Genomic DNA, 19263 nt, shown 5'->3' with positions numbered 1-19263 from the left:
TTACAACGTAGAAACAACACCAGGGAGCAACGCTAGAAACAACATTTTAGGGGAACTTTAGTAGAAATTCATTTATTATGTCAAATTAAAAGTATTTTATATTTAGGCTTGTCCCACTGCATTAAGAACTTACTAGCTATAATACACAGTTGACTTTGTCTAGTTCTGCTCACTCTGTCTTGGGGTGGAGTTAGATTTATAAAAACTTCACCTTTTATTCTGGTGGAGTTGGGGATGGAATGAGTGCCTCTTTTTGGGTAAAGAAGTAAACTGTGTACAGTTTATCTTTGTTTTTTAAATTTAATCCCCTAAAATAATCATTGCTTCAGGCTTCTCGCACACAGCATCTGTGACTTAATTTTGATAATTCTTGGTTTTGATTAATAAACTCCAGGCAGTATTGTATTCACCTTTTCATATTAGATAAGGTCTGGAATCTTCACAACAGCCATATATTAATTTGTTTTTTGTACTACATTGGGTTGAATGGTTTCCACTTTGAGTTTCTAATTTAAGCATCACATTGGCAAGACACATGTAAAAAATCTAGTTAAGTCTCTAATAAGACAGTGAACCTTTAGAAGATCTAATAGGGTCTAATAGGGCGAAGAATAAACAGAGGCTTCTAACACCACTGAAAAGCATAAAATCTGAAGCATCATGAAAATCTCTCTTCGGGATGACACATTTACTTATGCAACAGACTTATTGGTGTTCACTGAATTCCAGCTCCTAACTTAAAACCCTGAGTGTGACAACAAGAATGTCTACTCTCACCACTACTGTTTAACAAAGTGCTGCAAGTCCTAGCATCAGCAATCAGACAACAAAAGGAAATAAAAGGCAACAGAATTGGCAAAGATGAAGGCAAACTTTCACTTTTTGCAGATGACATGATATTCTACATGGAAAACCCGATAGACCCCACCAGAAGCCTACTCAAACTGCTCCATGAATTCAGCAAAGTCACAGAGTACAAAATCAATGTACAGAAATTGGTTGCATTTTTATACACCAATAATGAAGCAAGAGAAAGAGAAATCAAGAAACTGATACCATTCACAATTGCATGAAAAACCATAAAATACCTAGGAACAAACCTAACCAAAGATATAAAAGATCTGTATGATGAAAACTATAGAAAACTTATGAAGGAAATTGAAAACACGGAGAAATGAAAAAACATTCCATGCTCATGGATCAGAAGAATAAACAATGTTAAAATGTCATTATTACCCAAGGCAATCTACACATTCAGTGCAATCCCCATCAAAATTGCACCAACATTCTTCTCAAAGCTAGAACAAACAATCCTAAAATTGGTATGGAACCACAAAAGACCCCGAATAGCCAAAGTAATATTGAAGAAGAAAACCAAAATGGGAGGCATCACAATCCCAGACTTTAGCCTCTACTACAAAGCTGTCATCATCAAGACTACTGAATACTGAAAATGAACCACGCACTGAAGGGGGAGGGGGAAGGAGGGAGGGGGTGATGGTCATGGTGGGAGGCACTTGTGGGGAGAAGCACTGGGTGTTATATGGAAACCAATCTGACAATAAACTATTAAAAAATAAATAAAGTTACTTCCTACAGGAAAAAAAAGCCAGTATGGTATTGGCACAAAAACAGTCACATAGACCAATGGATTAGAATAGAGAGCCCAGAACTGGACCCACAAGTGTATGGCCAATTACTCTTTGACAAAGCAGGAAAGAGTGTCCAATGGAAAAAAGACAGCCTCTTTAGCAGCTGGTGGTGCTGGAAAAACTGGACAGCAACATGCAGAAGAAACTAGATCACTTTCTTACACTATACACAAAAATAAACTCAAAATGGACAAAGGACCTGAATGTGAGACAGGAATCCATTAAAACCCTAGAGGAGAAAGCAGGAAACAGCCTCTTTGACCATAACCACAGCAATTTCTTACTTGACACATCCCCAAAGGCAAGGGAATCAAGAGCAAAAGTGAACCATTGGGCCCTCATCAAGATCAAAAGTGTCTGCACGGCAAAGGAAACAATCAAGAAAACTAATAGGCAACTGACAGAATGGGAAAAGATAGTTGCAAATGACATACCAATAAAGGGCTAGTATCCAAAATCTATAAGGAACTCACCAAACTCCACACCCAAAAAACAAATAACCCAGTGAAGAAATGGGCAGAAGACATGAAAAGACACTTCTTCAAAGAGGACATCCAGATGGCCAACAAATACATAAACGATGCTCAGCGTCACTCATCATCAGGGAAATACAAATCAAAACCACACTGAGATACAACCTCATGCCGGTCAGAGGGGCTAAAATGACAAATCAAGAGATTACAGATGCTGGCGAGGGTGTGGAGAGATGGGCACCCTCCTACACTGTTGGTGGGAATGTAAACTGGTGCAGCCACTACGGAAAACAGTGTGGAGGTTCTTCAAAAAACTATCAGTAGAACTCCCCTATGACCCAGCAATAGCCCTGCTAGGGATTTACCCAAGGGATACAGGAGTGCTGATGCATAGGGGCACATGTACCCCAATGCTCATAGCAACACTTTTAACAATAGCCAAATCATGGAAAGAGCCATGTCCATTAGCTGATGAATGGATCAAGAAGATGTGGTTTATATATATAATGGAATACTACATGGCAATGAGAAAGAATAAAATCTGGCCATTTGTAGCAATGTGGATGGAATTCGAGGGTGTCATGTTAAGTGAAATAAGTCAGGCACAGAAGGAAAGATACAATAAGTTTTCACTTATAAGTGTAACAGGAAAAACTTAACAGAAGACCATAGAGAAGGGGATAAGGAAAAATGGGTGGGAAGAGGGAGGGAGGCAAACCATAAGAGACTCTTGAATACTGAGAACAAACTGAGGGCTGATGGGGGTGGGGGTGAGGAGTAGGGGGTTGATAGACATGGAGGAAGGCACTTTTTGGGATGAGCACTGAGTGTTATATGGAAACTAACTTGACCATAAAATATAAAAGAAAAAAAAATCCCGAGTATGAATTAAAAGGCAATGCAGTTCCTTGCCTAATCAGTAAGCCATTGTTTGTTGAACCTTTTCACAAGGTTCAGGTCATGAACTTACCAGGAGGTTTGTAGTGTATGGGTCAAGTTTCTCATGTTCATTTGTTTGCAGAACAGATTTTATATCTTAATCCAAACCATTTATGAGAATTCTCTAATGCTGCCTCCATCCCCCTGGGTCACTCCATCATTTGATAAAGACAGTTACAAATGTCTTACATGTTGATGCTCTGTGAAATTAATTTTAAATGTTTAATGGAGGGGCACCTGGGTGGTTCAGTCAGGTAAGCATCCGACTTCAGCTCAGGTCTTTATTTCACAGTTCATGAGTTTAAGCCCCATGTCGGGCTCTGTGCTGACAACTCAGAGCTGGGAGCCTTCTTTGGATTTTGTGTCACTGTCTCTCTGCTCCTCCCCACTCACACTCCATCTCTCTCTCTCTCAAAAATAAATAAAACACCTGCAAGGAAGAGCACTGGGTGTTATATGAAACCCAACTTGGTAATAAACTACTTATTTAAAAAAATTTTTTTAAATTATTTTTATTATTTTTTAAATGATTTATTGTCAAATTGGTTACCATATAACACCCAGTGCTCTTCCCCACAAGTGCTCTCCTCCATTACCACCACCTCTTTTCCCCCACCCCCTCCCCCTTCAACCCTTGGTTCATTTTCTGTATTCAATAGTCTCTCAGGTTTTGCGTCTCTCTCTCTCTCCAACTCTCTTTCCCTCTTCCCCTCCCCCTGGTCCTCCATTAGGTTTCTCCTGTTCTCCTGTTAGACTTATGAGTGCAAACATTTCACTTAGCATGACTCCCTCTAGGTCCATCCACTTTGCTCAAATGACCATATTTCATTCTTTCTCATTGCCATGTAGTATTCCATTGTGTATATATACCACATCTTCTTGATCCACTCATCAGGTGATGGACATTTAGGCTCTTTCCATGTTTTGGCTATTGTTGACATTGCTGCTAGGAACATTGGGGTACATGTGCTCCTATGCATCAGCATTTCTGTCTCTCTTGGGTAAATCCCCAGCAATGCTATGGCTGGGTCATAAGGGAGTTCTATCAACAGTTTTTTGAGGAACCTCCACACTGTTTTCCAGAGTGGCTGCACCAGTTTACATTCCCACCAACAGTGTAGGAGGGTGCCCGTGTCTCCACACCCTCGCCAGCATCTATACTCTCTTGATTCACTATTTAAATTAAAAAAAAAGAAAATAAATAAATAAATAAAACATTAACAAAATTAAAAAATAAATGTTTAATAGAAATTTATAGTAAAGGTTCAATACCTTGAGACTTGGTGGAAAAGGGGTATTTGAAAAGGCATGTGTATTTTCCCAATTTGAAATGCTCAGCTAAGCTCAAGTTATTTTAAACACAGTGTGCCCTGGGTATGCCCACTGAATTACAACTTTCTCTAATCTCTCCTAGGGGGTCATGTACATTGGAACACACTCCTGCCCTGGATCTGAATTCTGTTCCCTATCAAGACTATAGTGCTCCCTTTGGTCTTACTCCAGTTTCTCTGAACCCTGACAACCACCTTGTCACTACTGGTCAGGGTGGACTAGGTTCTCCAGACTCCTAGCCACTGGAAGGGGTCCTGTTTTAATCTGGAGAGAAACAAATATGGCTCTCCTTGAGTATCACACTGTGTTACCTATTTACCCGAACTCCATCCATCTCCTCTCTTCAACCCTTAGGGTCAGATGTCTAGGATATCAAAGGCAGCCTAGAATAGATATATATTTTTTAATGTTCTTGGACATTATAATGTGACTGTTGGCATCGTCCCCTCAGACAAGGTGGCCAGCTGCACAGCTCTCCTTACTGTGCAGACACCCTGTTCTTAACTAATCCTGCCACTTCAGTTAATTTAGTACTCCGTGTTCTATGCCTATTGAGCTCTGTCATGTCTGACTCTGGCTGTTAATGTAAAAGCTAGTTCCTTAATTTTAATTCTCTTTAATGGTAGAAAAAGATTCTTTACAATTTAAAACATGGATCCTACTATTTATTTTCATTAATTCCCAAAAGAAGTAATAAATCAGTTTTTGAAGTCTGCTTTGGGTGAAAAATACTTTGTAAGTCTATTCTTTAATGGACATTCTGTCAGACGCACAAATAACACAAGAGAAACTTACTAATAGTTGTTCCTACCAAAAAGACTTTGTCTAGAACAAACACTCCCAGAACCCCTTCGCTTTTTTGCTCTCATTCAGTAAAACAATAAAATATTTAATTTAGTTCATAGTCTCTATAGATGGCTGAGAGAATATTCATGTGTTAGATGAAAGAACACAGACATACCACAGCGTAAGACACAGTATATGGAGTTATAATGGATAATAAAGAAAGCTAGAGTAAAAAGGAGTATTACCTTAGGGTCATGTATTCCAGAAAGCTCTTCATAGATCTTCTCACCTACCATGACGGCAGCCAAGTTCGCTGTGTATGTAGAAAGGCAAAACATACAGAAAATGGCCCAAAGGTTCATTAGAAATCTGCCAGTCCAACATTTGGGGGGCTTGATGGCTGCTGTTCTACCAAATAAGAGGGCATAACAGACATTCAAGGCTGAAGAGAAGGAGAAGACTTTACTTCTATTTCGCCCCTTGGGAGTCAAACCAAAGGGGCTCTTCCATTCATACAGAGTGAGGAAGATGGCAGTGATGTGCAGAGCCACAAAAATCCCCAGCCACATTGTCCAGTGGAGTGGCCACATGAAGGCTCCAATGGGAGCTGCTGTGTCTCGGGTCCTCACTAAGATGCCCAAGCTGGTGGAAAAGAAAGGGCTGGTAAAATCTATCACCTGGCTTCGTGCAGTATTGATGCTGAAGGAAGTAACTGCCAGGTGGGCTGACCCACTCAGGAGATCACCCACCAGCCCAGTCCAGTGCCCATTTTTCCAGGCTCCATACTTGCCATCCCCAACAATATAGAGGTCAAAGTCAAAGTTCAGGTCTTCTGCCAGCTTTTCCAGCAGATCAATGCAATATCCATAGCAGCACTTCTTGAATTTGATGGGCACTGTGTCATTACTGCTATGAAGGCTGCTAAAAAGGCTGTCCAATACAGAAGAGTCATTAGTCAAGGGGTTTAGACAGAGTTGGCCAGCAGGACACAAGCCTTCATCATCTACCTCCCGTGTGAAGACAAACGGATGCTCGATCAGGGTGACCACTCTCAAGTGTAGTTTTCTTGGGTGTTGCAAGTGGGTTTTGTGCCTCTGGGCCTGCTCTGGCCATACTCCATAGTCCATGACAATCTTCCCCCCTTGCCATCTGCCCAGGCGGGTCCACATTGGCTTTCCCATGGGGTCGTGTTGCAGATTCCAGATGAAAAAGTTGTTTTCTGAGCTGATGATAGTGGAACCTTTTACTCTGATGGAGCCACTGAGGCCTCTGAAGGTGGTGTTAGCGAGAAACCTGGCAAAGAGGAGCAAAGGCAAAAAGTGAGGAAGAGAGGGGAGAGGCCAACGGCAGGACACAGGGCACATCTTTGCTTCCCTATCTTAATAAAAAGAAACTCTAAATTTTTTAAAGGCATTGACTATAACTTCTTTTGGAATTAATAAATTGGACTCTTTCTAAGAGAAGGATCCTATTTCACTGAGCGAATGAGGTCTCACCCTCAGGTTCTAACATCTGGGTTAGGTGCTTGGCTCTTGGTCTTACTCCAGATACCTTTATTCCTAGTTAAGGGATGTGTTCACGGTTTCCTGTTGTAAACCATTAATTCTATTTTCTTACAACTTCATAAGCCACAAAGGTTCTCAGCATCTTTAACATGTTTCATTTCTACTGTTCACTATACTCAACTGTAATGAAATCAGCTCAATATTTTTTTTTTGGTGCAAGGAATGAGTTTTAATAAGTGTGCCTATACCTTTATAAGTGCTTAAAAATTGCATTCAGAATTCCAGAAAGCAGCCAAATTTTACTTTCAATGTTTCTCTTTTCAGAGTGGAAATAATCAACATATCTGTCCCCAGGAGGCTCTTCAAAGTGGAAGGCAAGTTGGATATCATCCATGGAACAAAGAGAAAGATGATAAATAGACTTGCAGATCTCAGGATATCCTCAGGCTGCCCTCCCTCTAAGTCATTAGAGAAAAACAATTGGCTCTGGCCCCGGAGAGAGCTTCTCTGCCCAAGTTAAAGAAAGGAAAATTACCAAATGAATGATACACTGATTCCTAACCCTGAAATCAGGTATTGTCAAGTGTCTGTCCTGATACCGGCAAGACAGGGAAATGCTCGAACAGTCTGGGAAGATAAGGCACTACAAGGTAACGTAAACTTGGGGCACTTTTGTACTCCTAATTATGACCTGTGACAGCAGAAAAACCTAGACTTTAACATCAGACACATCATCGCTGTTTGAATTTTGGTCCAGCCACCTTCTAGCATCATCCTTGGACACCAGTTTACTAAACTTTAAGCTTCAGTTTTGTCTTCAGTAAAATGGGGAAAACAGTATTTCCTCCACTACAGGGGTTGGAAATAATGCATACACAATACATACCACACCTTTTGACACAGAGCAAATGTTTCAGATATGGTAGCTATTATTTAATGTCATTTAACTTTTTTCAGTCAAGGCTGTCCCCAGATCACTTTTCGCTGTTCTCTAATAGAATTTCTCTAAAGTACTGCACTATGAGAAACTCATATCCAAGACATGTTAAACTAAAAGGAATTACAGTGAAATGTGGAATATAACATAGATTTTTTTTTTTTTTTTTTTTGAGGAATCAGTGGATACAAGTTTAGGTTCTTGGCAAAACACATTCATCCATTACCTGCCACCAACATTACTCAGTAATTTACAAATGCAAATACAGGTAGTAAGAAGTTACGCTGCCACAGAAGGGGCATAGAGAAATCAGAAAATGTGAAGAATGCACTAATTTTCATTAGAGATATAAATGTAAAGCACATTTGAAGATGCTACTATTACTAAATGCAATGAAACTGCTCATTTTGGTACATTGTGTGTAATGGTTAATTATTCATGTTAGCACTCCACAGTGGGACTCTACCAGTTAAAATAAATTCTATTTTGCAACAAGTAATGAAATCTCAGTTATCTTAGATTTTAAAATAGTTTTAGGTTTCTTTAGAGAAGTAGGGAACCAAATTACTAAAGTATACAGATTAATCAATTGATAATTACCTAGGTACTAGAGTGACTACAATTGTGTTTCCAATGAGCGATCTACTATTCGATGTGTTGTCACACAACACACACACACACATGCTGACACAGCCTAGGGAACAAAATGGTTTGTAGTAAATAGGTTAGTTTCATTTGATCAATTTGTTGATCAGGAAAGCAAAGCTGGAGTAGTATAAAAAGAAGCCCTTCACAATTTTAAGAATATCTAGAGCTTAATGATTATAGATTTTTAGCTGGATGGACCCTTGAAGGACTGCCACTGAAAAAATATATACTAAAATCATCTCAGAAAAGAAATCCCTCATTCCAGTAAAATGTATGTTTTATCAATATGTTAAGTCACATTCAATATGGCTGTACCTGAAGGGCAACGCTCAGTTGTCTCTGAGGCATTCATTTCTCACAGAAAGACTAATCAATCTGGACCTAAACGTCTTCAATTTTCCGTGGCCAGAAAACCCAGTGCCTGCTTCATTATGCAATTGACACCAAGAAATTGGCCTCAGAGAGTCCCCATTTACAGATTATTTGTCTATTTTACTTCCGTTTTATGGAGAAGGCAAATTAAAATAATCTCACTGATAGCTTTTCGTTATAGTCAGACTCACTATGAATTCTTTGTAATGTAATGAGATTGCGTAGCAAAGCTTCAGTGCCCCCCGCCCCCCGTACTAGTTAAAAGATTAAAAGGTTGAAATCTTACTCTTGCTTACATCAGTTTCTACCAGGCTCCTTTCTATTCTGCCCTACATTCTTTTGGATGAACAAGAAAAAGAAAAATCAGGAATAATTCTATTGGCAAGGGAAACTGATAAAAATATGAGGCACTGCTCTTAACATTAGAGTTACAGAGATGAAAGACACATTCATTCTCGAGGACATTAATGTCTACTGATGGGGAGAAAGAAAAGCAACAGGCAACGCTAAACCAGTATAATGAGTGTCATGATAGACCTAAATCTGGGTGCCATTGGAACAGAGAGCAAGGACACTTGCACATTCTACTGGAGAGATGACAGGGAAGCTTTTAAAGGAGGAGGTACCAGAGTTGAGTCTGTAAGAAAGAATAGCTAGCCAGGAAGGGAAGCCGGGGACTGATGCTATCAATTCAGGGAGATCCATGTACCCCAGCCACGGAGTGCAAGCTGTCTGATAAAGGGTGAGAAAGAAGGCCGGATATGAAGGTGGGAAATGAATTTCAAAAGGTCTGAGGTTATGATGAAGGTAATGGGGAGCCACTGCGGAGATTTGATCTGGGGAAGAACATGCCCATCAGATTTGATTTTAAAAAGGTTGTTTTTCCCTGGTTAGCGATGTAGGAAATGATCTGGAAGAAGGTGCGGGCTGAGCACACTTTCATATGCGGGGAATTATGCTCCTTCCCTCTTTCTCTTGCTTCTCTCTCTGCTTGCTTCATAAGGGGCTTGCGGTGGCAAAAGCTAAGGTAATAGCGGTCTAAGTGGAGAAAAGATGGCAGGGTCAGGGGATATATATTCTTCAAAAAGAATAGTGATTTTAAGGCACCAAATGCACAGGGTTGCATTTAGCGCACATTCACCAAGAATGTGTGAAACTCAATTTGATGGAAGGTCACACACATAAGTCCTGGAGTATTTAGCTGCATATCAGCGCAGAGTAAGCCCATATAGCAATGTGGGTATTAAAAAAGAGAAATGTGATCTTAAGTTCTCTTAATAGAAATTTAGAGCCTGAGTCACAGGGACCAATAATATCGCCACACTGTGTGTTGATCACACTACGGCTTTTGCCTCGAAATGAATTCCAAATAAACCTCTGGCTTCAAGAACGTTATGAGGAAAGGTAAGGAGGTGGAAAATATAACAAGGGGTAGAAGGCACAATAATCTAACTGGAGAGCAGTGTAGAAAAATACGAGGAAATAATGTAGGAAAAGCAGATTGCAACCAGACTTTAGAGGCTTTCCATGCCCATTTTATGAGATGGGGTTTTATTTAATAGGAAAAGGGGACCCGTGAAGATTTCTGAGCAGAGTAATGGATATAACCAGAGGTCTGCATTATTAATATTGATCTGGAAACAGGTACACTGTGTGTATAGGAAGGAGAGATGGTGACCAGGAGAGCACTTAGAAGGATATTACAGTAGCTTTGTCATGTCTGATAAGGGCTTGGATCTCACTCTGAGCAAGAACCTAGTTTAGCACTGTGCCTTCCGTGCGGGTTGTTTAACAAAGCAGTCAGGTATCCCTGTTTTTTTTTTTTATCAGCAAACCTCCCAGGACACCACTCTGCTGGAAAGAATGAAGCTCATTAGTTAATTTGCATTGAGGTAACTTATCACTTTAGTAAAAGCTCCCAATTATCTCACTAATTAAGAATATGTGTGGAGTTGTACAAGAACTGAGATAAAATGTGTACTTTCCAAATTATGTAAAACCTGTTTTCGAGACAGTTCACGGTGTAAGCAAGATCAGTGTCAAATACGTCTAAGATACATTTTAGAAGCCACATTTTGCACACAAGCCTTGACATGCTAATTAAATGATTTTCTTATTCATGAAAACAAATGAACAAAGATACTAAAAGCAACACATCACCCATTCGCTCATTGATTCACTCAACAGTATTATACGCCAGGCCCTGTGCTGGGTGCTAGGTAGGTAGGGGACACAGTAGTGGACAAAACAGGCATGAATCTAAGTAGCTTATATTCTACTGGAAGAGACAGAATAAACGTGATAAGTAGGTACTATGTGTGGGATATTAGAGCTGCTAAGGGCAAAGGAGGAAAAATAAAGCAGAGTAAGGAGAGAAGATGTGTCCAGGTCAGCCATAGTGGGGTGAAATTTTAAATGAGAGACGCCAACAAAGGTCTCTCAAAGAAAGAGGTGTTTGAGTAAAGAGCAAAAGAGAAGGAAACAGCTAACCAGGAGGAGGAGATCCGGGTAGAGCATTCCCTGGAGAGGGAGCACCAAGTTCAGCTTTCTTGAAGTGGGGTCCTATCTGGTGTGTAAAGAATACCGAGGGAAGTGAGGGGCATGAAAGTTTAAGATAAAGTCAGAGAAAACTTATGGGTAGTGGGAGCTGTGGAACCTGCATATTGTGGGTCACTGGAAGGACTGTTTCTTCTCTGCATGAGATGGAAAGTCAGTGGTGGCTTTTGAGTAGAGAAGCAATATGACATGACTCCCATTTTAACAGGATCACTACAGTGCTGTGTTGACAACTGAACAAACACAAGAGCAGCAGCCCAAGGACCAGTTAGGGGACTGTTTCCAACACCCAGATAAAAGGTGATGATGACTTAGCCGGAAGTGGTAGCCGTGAGCGTGTGAAGAATTAGTCAGGTTTTTGAACTCCGGAAATGAGAGGATTTGCTGATGGCTCAGATATCGTTGCCAGGAAAAGGAGAGAAAAGGATGACACCAAAGATTTCACTCCAAACACGTGGAGGCATGGAGTTTCCACTGAGATCAAGAAAACTGTTAGGAGACCCAGGTTTGAGGTAGGTGAGAACCACCAGTTCAGTTTGCTCAGGTTAAGTTAGAGATGACTTATGGAGATTGAAATGTAGGTGTCAGGTAGGTGTTGGAGATGGTGTGGAGCTCAGGAATGAGGTGGGACTTGAGCTACAAAACTGGAGGCCTTCCCTCTAGACATGGTATTTAAGGAGACCAAACGAGATCACGAGGCAAGTAACTGCAGATGAGAAGTCTGAGGAGTAAATCTGGGGCACTGTAAGCCCTGAAGGTGGTGCTGTTGGGGAAGGACTAGCAAAGGCAACTGAGAAGTAGCCAGAGAAATAAGAGAAGAGCATTTTATAGGTCTTTTACATCCTTGGTTAGGAAGGAAACAATCAAGAAAACTAATAGGCAACCAACAGAATGGGAAAAGATAGTTGCAAATGACATATCAGATAAAGAGCTAGTATCCAAAATCTATAAGGAACTCACCAAACTCCACACCCCAAAAACAAATAACCCAGTGAAGAAATGGGCAGAAGACATAAACAGACCCTTCTCCAAAGAGGACAGACATCCAGATGGCCTACAGCCACATGAAACGGTGCTCAACATCACTCATCATGAGGGAAATACAAATCAAAACCACCCTGAGATACCACCTCATGCCAGTCAGAGTGGCTAAAATGAACAAATCAAGAGACTATAGATGCTGGCGAGGGTGTGGAGAGATGGGCACCCTCCTACACTGTTGGTGGGAATGTAAACTGGTGCAGCCGCTCTGGAAAACACTGTGGAGGTTCCTCAAAAAACTATCCATAGAACTCTGCTATGACCCAGCAATCGCACAGCTAGGGATTTACCCAAGGGATACAGAAGTACTGATGCATAGGAGCACATGTACCCCAATGTTCACAGCGGCACTGTCAGCAATAGCCAAATCATGGAAAGAGCCTAAACACCCAACAACTGATAAATGGATCAAGAAGATGTGGTATATATATATAATGGAGTATTACATGGCAATGAGAAAGAATGAAATATGGCCATTTGTAGCAAAGTGGATGGACCTCGAGGGTGTCATGCTAAGCGAAATAAGTCAGGCGGAGAAGGACAGATACCATATGTTTGCACTCATAGGTCTAACAGGAGAACAGGAGAAACCTAATGGAGGACCAGGGGGAGGGGAAGAGGGAAAGAGAGTTGGGGAGAGAGAGGGACGCAAAACCTGAGAGACTATTGAATGCTGAAAATGAACTGAGGGTTGAAGGGGAAGGGGGAGGGGGAAAAGAGGTGGTGATGATGGAAGAGGGCACTTGTGGGGAAGAGCACTGGGTTATATGGAAACCAATTTGATAATAAACTATTAAAAAAAAGAATTATCTAAAAAAAAAAGAGAAGAGCATGCTGTTTTGGGTGCTTAAAGCCAAGTAAAAAAGATGTTTCAAGGAGGGTCAGTGATCAACTGTGTCAAATGCTTCTACATTCTTTAATAATAGAATGCTAACTGCAGTGTTTATCTTAATTTACCTAATGACATTATTCATGTATTATTTTTACTTTTTAAAAGCTTGTTCTAAAATTTATTGAAGTTAAAGAAAAGTCTCCTGCCAAAAATAACGTTGTCTTGTTTTTATAGGTTTTAAGATCTGCTGCCCCCTGACTTTTCTTCTTATTCATAGCATATCATTTTACTAGTAATATGTTTTTATATTTATTATAAATCTGCATCTTCTCTTGCTTTTGAACTAGTTCTGGAATAATCCCATTGTTTCCAGTCTTCCTTTTGAGCCCGTAGGAACCAAACCATTGTGTAAGTACATCCTCCTCCTGTGTCTTCTTTCTTGGCCCAGTTGTTTATAAGTCATATATTTAGTTCTACTTTGATCCTCTTTTCACTCAACTTATCTTCGTATATCTACTGCCCTCATTTGTTTTTTCTTTTTAAATTGCTTCTTGTCTTTGCCCTTCTTCTCCCCCCTTGCCATCTTCCATTAATCTTATTTGTACATGAAAAGATCTATTCTGCTCTGTGAAGCCATAAAATTTATTTTCCCCTTTGGGAACGTTCTTTGTATCATTCAAAAAATCTGTATCCTCATTCTCGTATATCTTGAAAAATGAGCCGAATCTCTTTTCCCATGATCATCTCATCATATTTAATATTCCGCCTCTGAGGAATGAGAGATTTGTTCATCCTCCATATAGCTCTGTAATATTTTTTAGCCCGTGAGAACTTAACTTTGACTTTTTACCTTTGCTTGTATTACTGTTAGTGCCATTCTCTCCAACTTCCCTCCCACCAGCACCACCAAATTCTTGTCAGGTTGACTTGTTCCTAGGCTGTGAATCTCAATATTTATTTCTTGGTCACTTAGAGCTAAATTATACTATACTTTACTGACCAGATGCTGAATAAAGTCCTTTTAGTATGAGACAAAGAATACGTTTTTTATAATTATTTATTTTTGAGAGAGAGCGAGCGTGTGCGCACGTGAGTGGGGGAGGGGCAGAGAAAGCGGGGGAGGGCAGAGGATGGAAAGCAGCTCCATGCTGCCGGCAGAGAGCGTGATGTGAGGCTTGAATTCACAACTGTGAGACCATGACCTGAGCCAAAGTTGGATGCTTAACCATGTGCCACCCAGGTGCCCCACAATGAATATTTTTAAATTTTCTGTTCTCCTTTTACTGGGTGTGGGGGGAAAAAGGAGAATTGGGAAGAGATCTACTAATGTTCAGAAATCCCATCTTTCCTCCATGTGATTTATTATCTAGAATCATGCTAACAACACTGCCAATCAAAACTCACATCCTCCAAAGTGCCACACTTTGACATTTGTCACAAGTTCACACTCATGCAGTTTTTTCCCCCCGTTCTTTATCATTGGAGAGCCCCAAACTATTCCCTTTGGATGGTCTTATATCTTTTAGAGAACTTACATCCAGTTCTGATCTTTTACAACCACTATAGAGATCCAGCTGTCTGAATTTTTAGATATTTATATTTGATGTTTCTATTTTAATTCATGTGTGTGATTTTTCTTACTTCTTCAAGACTTTTCCCTATTCCTTCTTAGTCTCTAAAGTATCTTCATTTTGTGTCTCTTCCCCAGGCTCTAGATGGTTTCCCCTTCCTCCACGTTTCTTAGTTTCTGGCATGTGAGTTAGTCCATGGTTATCTCATTTTTTTTTTATTCTTTCTCTTATTTTATTTTTCTGAGTGTTCTCTTCTTCTTCTCTTTCCCTTTCTTCCTGTCGGTGGATTTTGCGTAACAGAATTGTCAATAGTCTGTCATGTTAAAAGGAGATCTTGTGTGGAATCAGCTCTTGACCACCCCCAGCTAATAATTTTACTATTTTTGTTCTTGTTGTTGCCACTCTAGGCCCCCTCCCATTCCCTCTGAAATCCATCTATTTACTTCCCATTATTATTTTGAATGTTTCTTTTACCATCTCGCACCCCTTCCCCCTTTTTTCAATAGCACTGGAGGGGCACCTGGGTGGCTTAGTCAGTTAAGCGGCTAGCTTTGGCCCAGGTCATAATCTCACGGTTCATGGGTTTGAGCCCCGCATTGGGCTCTGTGCTGACAGCTCAGGGCTGGAGCCTGCTTTGGATTCTGTGTCTCCCTCTCTCTCTGACCCTCCCCTGCTCGCGCTGTCTCTGTCACTCAGAACACACACACACACACACACACACACACACACACACACACACACACACCCAAAAATGTCAATAGCCCTGGAGACCCTTTGGCTATTTGTATGCCCAGCTGTTATTAATTCAGCTTTCACTCTGGCCTCTCTCATGGCAGCAGACCCTTGCCTTATGACATGAATTATCACCTTAGCCACAGAGTTACCCAGGTTCAATTCTATGAGAGGACATTGTTTAGATTTTGTTCTCCATGTACAGGACAGCTCTCCAAATTAAACACTAAATTTTAATTTCCTCTCTAATCCTTCTTAGTGACCTTGAAGTGCAGGTATTTGGTAGCTGATTACCCCTATCTTTGACTTTTCGAACCCTAAGTCTGTGAGGGTGTGGATTTTGACATTCTCCGCCTTCCAGAGACCAGTCTCTTCCACACAGTGGCTCGTAGGAATAAGTAAATCCTCTCTTCCTACTACTGCTCCGCTTCCTAACACTGCAGCCAGCCAAGCTGAAAGAGACTTCAATGTTCATCTAAGCCCCCAGAGCACTGAGTCATCTCTGAATCCTAGACACAGCACAGTGCCTGGTCAGAGTTACTGCTTAGTAATGTTTGTGGCGTAAATGCGATTAAACGCATACCTGCTGCTCAGACCAGACATGAGAGTTTTTCATCGCTTTGCCAGAAGAATAGGGCTCAGTCAGCCAGGAAGTATTTGTATCTGCAATTTACAAATTGTTCAAAGCATCAAAATTCTAATACATTTCCTCCTGAATGATGGATAGTATCAAAAATAGAAATTGGTACAATGGGAAACCTCTCTGAGGATAAGGAATTTAAAAGGAATTAAAAATTGCTAAATTTCAATCCTTAGAGCAGAGGGCCCCACATATTTTAATCATTGATCACATACACTTACAAAGCTCACCTTTTAAAATAAATTTCTATCAGTTAAGGGACAACAGCAACAGCAATTTAATAACATTAAATATACATATGTACAAACATGAATCATTTGTGTCTATGCTTTGCCAACATCAGCAAAACTCAGTTACTTACGAGTGAAACTGTGCAGTTCCTGTACTTCTTGGCTTTTTTCTCAAGAGGAGAAAAATAGTAACTTATGTGATTGTGTTAATATACATTCTGGGTTGTGTTACTATTAGTGTGAGTAGTACACCTCAAAAAAATCAGACACATGGATATAACACTCCCTTTTCCTGCTTTTGTGAGCCAAAAGTGACAGGCTGGCACTTTTTGCTTTCTGTGTTTTTCTCTCACGTTTGTGTTAGAGCTGTTTCATACTCTTAAGTTGTTTTCCTTTCCTTTTGCGTTTTGTTATGGACCTTGACTCCTCCACAACTGTGCTCTGTGCCCAGCCCTTGGATCGCTCTTGGTTGCTTTGTATAATACCCCAACCGAATTCATTCTAGCTGTGTGGATCGGGCGCCAGCACTAATCCAGAGGCTGATATCCCTTCAGTAGCCCTGGCATTGGCACATTATGCGGTATTTACCAGTCATTCATCCATCCAAAGGGTTTTAGGGTCTGGAGATTGAAGTGGCTGACAGATCTGGAAGTCAGAGTGGAGCTGCAGTATTGCCCTCTATACTTTCATAGCTCTTTTTGACACATTTCCAAATTTTATAGTAAATGCATACAAAGTAAAAAGTCCACAAGGAGCACAATTTCTTCTCCGGCAAATAAAAGCTTGGAAGCTCTCCTAATTTGGAAAAATTCCACAGTTTAAAACTTGCTGGATGCTGGACTAAGCAAAATTGGGCTGTTTTTATCAAAATAGGGTCCTGAGGGAATACCTATTTTCTAATGTTCCTTATTTGAGGCTGCCATGATTTCATGAAAATTTCAGATTCAGCTGTTGGCATGATTTAAAGTAACACCGAGAACAGCAAGTTCAAAGGATTTCAGTCAAGTTAGTTCAGTGACAGAGGTTCCTACTTGAAACATCTGGAAGCACAGACCTTAAGTGTTGGTCCCCAAGATTCATGACAACGAGGCATGTGCTTTCTAGAAGTAGTGACACCTTGGATGCCCTAGCAGACAGTGCTAACTTAGGAGTACCAGTTGGACACACTAGGTCACCACACAGCAATGGGTTCTGCTTGAGGCTACAAGGAACCAGTGCTAGCAGCATCTAACCCCTGGCTCCCATGCCCAATGCAACTGCATCTTCTCCAAGAACAGCTGAAACATAAGGTCTAACTAGTTTGGCTCAGTAGGGTCCTTAGGACAAGAATGCTTATACATGAGTAATCATGCCTCCTGATTTATATAGCTTTTGACTGAAAGAATATGAATTACAAAGTAATGGGATCCCAATTAAGGAAGGTTTATATCAATTCTGAATTGGGAATTTAGATTTAGATGAACTGGTTTAAATCTTCCCTTATAAAGTGCAAGCTGAATGACCCTAGGCATATCACTTGACTTTTCAAGGTGGGAATCCTTACTGTTATGGAAATTAAAGTTTCCAAAGATTAAATAACTTTGCTAGGATCACAGTGCCAGCAAATTGTTGTAAAGATGGGTAAGAATACCCAAAATTAGAATTATATCATGCAGCCTCAAGTTTTTCTGGAATTCTTTGAATATCCAGGAATAAAATGGGGTGCATTCATTTATATCTTGGGACTTTTTAATAGATATTTGCTTTAGTCTTTTTTTTTCCTGAATTTTTCTAGTGCCTCACAACCTGGCACAAAGTAGGCTGTAAACAATATGTGCAGAATCAATAAATAAAGGAACATTTGTTATTAATGAAAGCCTAGTATATCTTGGTATTGTCTTGGTATTGCTTGACCATGCAGGCATAAAAATGGACGCAGCTTGGAGGAGAGTCTCTAGCATGCTGGACCTTCTTCAAGCACAAATGCAGAGGGCCTAACAATGCCAGCTAATGCAAGAGAATAATCACTAGTAGAATGGATGTTGTCTCAATGAAGAATGATAACCAAAGAGCTCAGTCAAATAAAGTGGATTAAAAAATACATGGGGGGCACCTGGATGGCTCAGTTGGTTGAGAGTTCAGCTGTTGATTTTTGGCTCAGGTCATGATCTCACAGTTTGTGGGATCAAGGCCTGCATTGGACTGTGTGCTGACTGTGCAGAGCCTGCTTGGGATTCTCTCTCCCTCTCTTAAAGATAAATAAATAAACTTAAAAAAATATGGATGATTAGAGGAGCATATCCTCTCTTAGTGAGGGTACAGAAGGGGGATTGTAAGCTACCTGAGAGCAAAGTCCTGGGTGTCTACCCTTTATATCTCCAGCATTAGCCAAGGGCCTGACCTAATATTCACACCAAATGTTTTTGAATGTTTAAGTGATTAATCATGGCTTACCTGATAGAGAACTGACCTCCAGAAGCTGTTCAAAGAATAAAGGCAAGATTCTATGGTCTGTTTAGAAGCTAAAGTAACTATCTGGACTATAATTAGTCAGCCAAAGGGTCAGGGACTTCTTAGGCCAAGAGAATGAGGGGTTGGTGAATGTCTAGACTCTTGGAATTCTTAAAGAAATCTTTGACCATGTTAGGACTAATCCAAGGGAGCTCTTTCTCTAACGACAATAGATTCATTAGCACGGGCCTAAAGAGAAGCATGGACAAAGCCCACCCTAGGAACAGCAGGTCAAACTACTCACTTTCACTAGAGTCTGGTGTTTACAGTGCAATAACGGAGTAAATGTGGGGAAGGCTTAAACCAATTTTGAGAAAAAAAAATTTTGCTATTGCAATGGTCTAAAAAATTCCTTTCAAGGTTTTTATGCTGTATTACTTTAGTTGGTTAATTGGTTAATTTGGAACTACATCATGTTCTGCAATTCAGGTGACATCCAGTATGCATGTAAAATGCACAATTCTTAGCTTGGCATAAAAACCCTGGGTGGCATGCTATCAAATTAACTACTTTTCCACAACCACATC

General features: G+C 40.4%; 1 protein-coding gene across 1 annotated transcript in view; it reads right to left on the bottom strand.

Moving 5' to 3' along the window:
- GRIN3A (glutamate ionotropic receptor NMDA type subunit 3A) overlaps positions 1–19263 on the bottom strand; it is a gene marked incomplete at its 5' end in the record, with an annotated part of 169491 nt that overhangs the window by 94578 nt on the left and 55650 nt on the right. Inside the window, one exon of the mRNA XM_029919646.1 lies at positions 5428–6475. Coding sequence (XP_029775506.1) covers positions 5428–6475 — 1048 coding nt within the window. The remainder of the gene's footprint in view (positions 1–5427; positions 6476–19263) is intronic.

The sequence above is a fragment of the Suricata suricatta genome, chromosome 13 (assembly GCF_006229205.1).
Source record: "Suricata suricatta isolate VVHF042 chromosome 13, meerkat_22Aug2017_6uvM2_HiC, whole genome shotgun sequence".
Lineage (NCBI taxonomy): Eukaryota > Metazoa > Chordata > Mammalia > Carnivora > Herpestidae > Suricata > Suricata suricatta.
This window is presented reverse-complemented; position numbering and strand designations above follow the sequence as displayed.